General features: G+C 38.0%; 2 protein-coding genes across 6 annotated transcripts in view; both read right to left on the reverse strand.

Annotated features, from left to right (window-relative positions):
- Positions 1-57: 57 nt before the first annotated feature.
- LOC117207784 (histidine triad nucleotide-binding protein 3-like) lies at positions 58-1,163 on the reverse strand. The gene is made up of 4 exons (XM_033448347.1): positions 988-1,163; positions 688-805; positions 407-600; positions 58-319 (listed from the first exon to the last, which is right to left on the reverse strand). The coding sequence occupies exons 1-4, from the start codon at positions 1,060-1,062 to the stop codon at positions 263-265; spliced, it is 444 nt and encodes a 147-aa protein (XP_033304238.1). The 5' UTR covers positions 1,063-1,163; the 3' UTR covers positions 58-262.
- A 658-nt stretch (positions 1,164-1,821) lies between these two features.
- Positions 1,822-6,115, reverse strand: part of LOC117207775 (protein bric-a-brac 2) — an 18,712-nt gene continuing 14,418 nt past the window's right edge. For 3 of the 5 annotated variants that reach the window (XM_033448329.1, XM_033448328.1, XM_033448326.1), the window contains 6 exons: positions 5,616-5,879; positions 5,271-5,484; positions 4,831-4,986; positions 3,990-4,328; positions 3,417-3,867; positions 1,822-3,194 (listed from right to left, as the gene is read on the reverse strand). In XM_033448329.1, coding sequence (XP_033304220.1) covers positions 2,990-3,194; positions 3,417-3,867; positions 3,990-4,328; positions 4,831-4,986; positions 5,271-5,484; positions 5,616-5,879 — 1,629 coding nt within the window. In that variant the 3' untranslated portion in view covers positions 1,822-2,989. Of the gene's footprint in view, positions 3,195-3,416; positions 3,868-3,989; positions 4,329-4,830; positions 4,987-5,270; positions 5,485-5,615; positions 5,880-6,115 lie in introns of those variants that run through there. The other 2 variants (XM_033448327.1, XR_004487589.1) reach the window with 2 other exon arrangements.

Consider the following 6,115-nt stretch of genomic DNA (forward strand, 5'->3'; position numbering starts at 1 on the left):
ATAATTTTAAGAACGAGTTTAGGATGATTTTTTTTATCGTTATCAAAAATCCACACCTTAAACCCATTTAAATTTCCTTTAGTTATTTTTCCTTACATTTAACAACAATGGAAATAATTTACATATATAAACCATGTTTATACATTTACAGTGTACAACACATAAGGTAATGTCTGTAGTGAATTTAGTTGTTAGAATGTTATAATCATATAAAGCTCCAAAAAAAGATATCACAGCTATTGATCTTGCCTTTATGCTTATTTTAGCTTGATGTACTAGGATTATTTTTGTCTTCAAAGTAGGACTTCACATATTCCGTCTATAAAACATAATAACAATTACTTTTAAATCAGCTAGAACCAACGAGATACATGGAATGAAATTTCAGAATATGTATTATACGTACGCTTACAAACCAATACGAGTTGGGTTTGAACATAAATCTTTTAAATAAGCCTATATTACATATAGGGGAAATAACGTGTAAATGCAAATGATGTATTGTATTAAATGGTGGCCAATGAAAACCAGTACGTGTAACTGCAAGGTCCAAACCTTGTTTTTCTGCTATTATATCCACTGTAGAAAGGATTCTGTCATCTAAAAATTGTCATTGTATAAGCAACTCTAATATGCAAAGCTTAAATTTAACATTTAACACAAGTATTTCTATTTGGTCAGACTTACAAAGTGAAGCATCTTCTGGTTGAAGTTCTTTTGCATTGCGTATATGTTTATTTGGCAGTATTAAATAATGATGGGTCGAAGCTGGATTAATATCTTTAATACACGTCACATAATCATCCTAAAATGATATTTAACGTTCCAAATTTAACAACTATAAAATAATGTAAAAATATTTTTTTCTAAATGTAGACGTCATTATATATCAGGAATAAAATTATATATACCGATATTAGGCTCACTTGCACGTTTAGTTATGCTACGTTATATTATGTTAAACAACAAAGGTTAACTTTTTCATACCTCGTATATCTTCTCGCTTGATGTTCTGTTATTTATGATATCGCAAAAGATACAATTATTTATATCAGTTTCCATGCCGACAAAGATATAATCACGTTAAATAGTTTCCCCAGGAAAAAATTGTTTCTTTGGCAAATTAAAAGAAGCGATGTTACTTGACTGCTTGATGTATGCGCTTATACATGACATATGTATAGCATGAGTCTCTCGCTATATACATGCTATATATATGACACATTCTTGTTTTCATATTGCATATAACATACACACAACACACGCTTCTGTTTCAACTCTGGTACAGAAAAAATAGCAATTTCCGATGATAGAACATAAGTAAAGACTTGGTGTTATCGGTAGTTTTTTGGCTTCGACGTAACTAACGGGAGTATCGTCCCGTACTTATTTACATAGATATATATGTACTTGTTCCGAAGTGTTGTATGCTGTTAGGAACATAAACAGAAATAGATATAGCATATCAGTACATCTTTTAAGTTCTATCGTATTTAAATATATTTTAAAAGCTTTTATAAATATATCATGTTAAATGAATTAAAGGATTATGAATAAACCTGTCAAATTAGAAAAAAGATAGAAAATAATATGTATTATACATTGCTAATGAACCTCAATGTTATTGTTTATATGCCAAGTAAAATATGAAATAAATATATAGATAACTGAGACTTCAAACTATTATTATTGATAATATTTATCGATAATTGAATCACACTATTGATCGGTGATCATTAAAATAAAAGAGCAATATAATGGGCATTAAATACAACATTTATTTTGTCGCATTACTTTTTAATTTAAAATATATAAACTGTACATATATATATATATATTTATTTATTTATATTTATAAGTAATATATGTTTTTATATAATAGTCGTGAGCATGAGTAATGGATGTAATATATTCCTTGCATGTGGCAGTTTATTCGAACGTAAAAAGTATCTTTGTTCTCAGAAATCGATCTGCTGAAATTTCCACGCAATTTTTTCTTCAGTTCTGTTGATTCCGTATCTTTGAAAAGATATCGAAAATATTTTTACTTCCTCCTGATGTAAATAGAGTTGTATACGTAGAGTTGAAATTTGAAACTTTGCAATGTAAATATAAATGCGAAGAAAACCATTAGAAACACGTATACAATATTTCATCGTCTCAGCGAACAAATTGTTGGTGAGACGTAAGAAAATAATTGAATCTTAGAACGATTTGAAATGCAACGACGCACCTGTTTATCTTTTAGTTTGAATCTATTTTAGTTTTTCAACAAAATCTTTTTATTACTTTTATACATAGTGTTTGATCGCGTAGTAAGTAGTGAATAATTTTGTAAAAAGTTTATTTAACAAAGTTATAAAAATAATGTAACCGACCAATAAAGAAAAGAAAATGAAGATCGAGCTAACAGAGAATTTTTCATCAAAATTGCTAACATAAAAGACATTAGTTCTTAGAATGTTTTATATCTTCTCTTGAATGTCTTCTATTGGCCCATCGCATCGGCAACTTACACACTACGGTAGGTTCATCGGTATTATCCCGACTGTACAGCACTTTTTCTTTTTTATAAATAATTCTTATAAATTATAATTAATCTACGTTTCCGATTCGACATAACAGTCATACAATATACATAATATTTGTTTACGACAATCCATCTGTAATACTGCAAACCCTTCACGGCCATTCTTTCTCGAGAGATGATCATGTCTCGTATCTACTATTTTAGTCGCATTTCGACCCTTCGGTTGTCACCGTACTGTTGTACTGTTGTCGTGATGTCACAAGTTTCTGCTCCCGGCTTTAAATTTCGTTCGCCAATCGTTCTCACACATTTAAAACGCGTTTTTGGTCGGTGACTCTCGTTATCGTTTGTCGTTTGCTCTCGTTCAAAGAACGATACGTCGAGTATAAATTGCAAAATCGCAGCAAGAAATTGAAAAATTTGAAATAAACTGAAACAAATCTAATAAAGAGGCAAGTTTCAGCTGCCTTGGTACGGCATTTGATCGGGTACAGCGGACGAATGATTTTGACTCGGGCTTTGATGAAAGTGAGGACTGCTACCGTCTTGCGATATTTCACCCACCGCTGGTTCTTCGTATTTTCCTCTTTTGAAGCGACCGTATAAGGAAGAGTAGGGCAAGTTGTAGTGAATAGCCGCTTGGTTGATGCTCATATGGCCTAACCTGAAAAATCGTGAATAAATGGAAGAAACCACTGAATTTCTCGTGCGTCTTTTACGAAACCACCGATCTTATAGATGATACATGCTTAGAGAAGTGGCGGTCACAGGTTGTTGGCGTCACGATAAAATAGAAAAAGAGAAAAAGGAAAAGTAGTAGAATGAAACGTGTCGTTTGAAAGGATAATATGTATTATAAGGACGATACGAAGAAACGGTAATTTACCTGACAGCTTCTAGAGCTTCGGTCATAGCATCCTCGCTCCACGGTGTAGGATTACTCCTACTGAGTTCAATGCCTTCTCTTTTGCATCGACCATATAATGTTCCCGTCGGTATACCGAATTCCGTGGAAGCTCTCTGTACTGACGTTTGACCAGAACGTATCGCTTCGAGGGCGCGATCTAGATCGGCGGGCGACCACGTCGTGGGACTTGCGTTGAATGGCGCAGCCAGCCTGATACCTTCTCTTCTCGCGATTTTGTACAAGGTACTCGACGGTATACCAAACGCCTTTGAAGCTTTGTTCGCCGATATCGTTCCAGTCCGTAACGCTTCTAACGCGCTGTTTAAACTCTCGTCACTCCACGACTTAGTAGGTCCGTCTTTTTTTGGAGTGTCGATGCCCAGTCGATGTGCTCTTTGCCATAAAGTCGTCGAGGGTATACCGAACGTTGCTAAAACGATCGCGACACCACTGGATTAAATAAGAGAACGCTGAGAAAGCTTGTTAACGGACTAACCGTAGGCTCGCGTGTACTAGCCGAGCGAAAAAAAGTGGTGCGTGCTTTTGAATTACCGGAGGCTTTCGTAAGGCTCATATCGTGATTTCGTAAGGCTTCCAAAGCGGCATCCATATCCTCTTGCGTCCACGATTTCGAACCATGATGGTGAGAGCTGGATTGTCCGGGGTGACCCCTTGAGTTATTTTCACCGGAATCCGAGTGAACCGAACTTCCAGAAGGCATTAATCCAAGCAACTCCGGTGTGATCATCATCATGTTGTCGCTATCGGCCGCGTTCTTTGAACTGACGCTCGCTCGATCCGACATGTGGCTATCGATATCGATCGTGTCCGACGAATCCATCGTGTGCAATGTTTCAAACTTGATCTTTACACTGTCACAATTTTGGATCTCTGCGAACAGATGCGAAAAACAATACAGTTGCAATGAATGCCTCCTTCGGTTGAAAGAGTCTGCGTGACATCGAGCCGCAATATCGTGCCGGAATAACGGATCGCTGTGTTTCTTCTAATTTCGTTTACCCGGATTCTATGATCTAGACCGTAGACGATATCGGTATCGTCGACGTCGCGCATCGCAACTTTGTGCCGGAGAAAGGAGCGCGCCACCGAAAGCAAAGTTGAACGCATGGACTAAACGAGGTAGCGTGGGCTGTTGCGAACCGAGCAACGTAAATCTAATCGCAACTAGTTAAGCTCGATTAGACCGATTATTTTAATTCCCTCCCTGTCTAATAACCAACTACGGTTTTATTTCCCCCCATGTACGATTCACGCCGAGTTCGACATAGTGGAAAAAACGATACAACATCGATACACGGACGATCATGGGGCACTGATAGAGCGACCGTGAATGTCGGTAGAATGTCGATATAAATATTAATAGCAACCGCACCTGTGGAATGATGATCCGAGTCCCTTAAATGTGTAATCGTAGTACCGACCAATGTGGCACTTGGTGGTGTAGGTTGAGTTTCTGGAGGTAGGTCAACCTCTCCGGGATCCGGATGATGACCGTAATGACCGAGGCCTGTATGACAAAACATGTCACCTTTTTTATTTCAAGTGAAAACGGTCTGCCCAGTGCGTTGCCGTAAATCTGTAAGTCGCCCCACACCTAAAATCCGCCACGAATATTTCGCTATTCTTTCGTATAATTTAGTTGCAAATTAACAAAGAAGGAGAAAGAAAAAAGAGCTTAACACAATCTACAGTAATAAGCACATACATATGTACTATACTGTTGACACAGATGTGTGGTAAACGATGTTACGTTTTTACGTGGAAGCAAAAGGATCCAGGTGTGGGGCCCGTATCTCATTATCGACTACTTACCGTTGTTATTGTTGTTGCTCGTATTGTTACCGTTGCCGTTGCTGCTAGCGTTGTTATTATTATTGTTGTTGTTGTTGTTGTTGTTGTTGTTGTTATTATTGGTGGTGCCAGTAGTGGTACTATTGTTACTGCTGCGTTGGCAAGTTTCCAAGACTACTGCTCCCGCGGTTGCCTCCGTGCACTCCTCATCTTCGGGTTGCCAGTCTATGTGATTCTGCGAAATATCCGGTACGAATTTAGCGACGACCGTGACGAGATCGCCTCGTCGCTTTCAAGACGGCTGTCGCGTTCTTACGTTCTTTGGTTTTTCCAAAGCTTCGCGCGTTCATCGACATCGCCGCTTACCTCTTTGTTCTCCCAATCGTAGTTTTCGTTCGATTCCTCTTCTTTGTATCGATCGTAATGCCTCGAATCCGTAGCGCGAGGCTCGAACGTGGTTCTGGGCCTCTTATACCTTGGATGATGTCTCTTCAACTTGGTGAAATTTATTCTAGGAGTACCGGGTTCTCTTGGCGGCGAACTCAGACTTACCGATGGTGGCCCGTCTCTGCTTTCAGGTACCTCGCACAGTCCTTTGATCTTTAGCTGATCGGCTGTTTTTAACAGTGACTGTAACATAGATAGCATACAATTGTAAACAGGTTTATTCGACCACCATATACTCGATTTGTCTTTGAAATCGCAGATTCCTTTTTATAAGATTGCCGAGAATACAACTAAATATTCGCTTAGACTGACGATTAGATGAAAGTCCGAACGACGAAATCGTCGCGATCAATTTCAAAGAAGTTTCGGGTGTATTTTGCTTGCACGACGAATACAGTAAACGTAGGCAGATCCGTCGA

The sequence above is a fragment of the Bombus bifarius genome, unplaced genomic scaffold (assembly GCF_011952205.1).
Source record: "Bombus bifarius isolate JDL3187 unplaced genomic scaffold, Bbif_JDL3187 scf7180000008046, whole genome shotgun sequence".
In the NCBI taxonomy this organism is placed as follows: domain Eukaryota; kingdom Metazoa; phylum Arthropoda; class Insecta; order Hymenoptera; family Apidae; genus Bombus; species Bombus bifarius.

Excerpts from the sequence above, each read along its gene's own strand:
- LOC117207784 (XM_033448347.1), bottom strand. The coding sequence starts at position 1,062 with ATGGAAACTGATATAAATAATTGTATCTTTTGCGATATCATAAATAAC. Across the intron at positions 601-687 it reads ACCAGAAGATGCTTCACTTT|ATGACAGAATCCTTTCTACA; the intron begins GTAAGTCTGACC and ends GACAATTTTTAG. Across the intron at positions 320-406 it reads ACTCGTATTGGTTTGTAAGC|ACGGAATATGTGAAGTCCTA; the intron begins GTACGTATAATA and ends TATGTTTTATAG.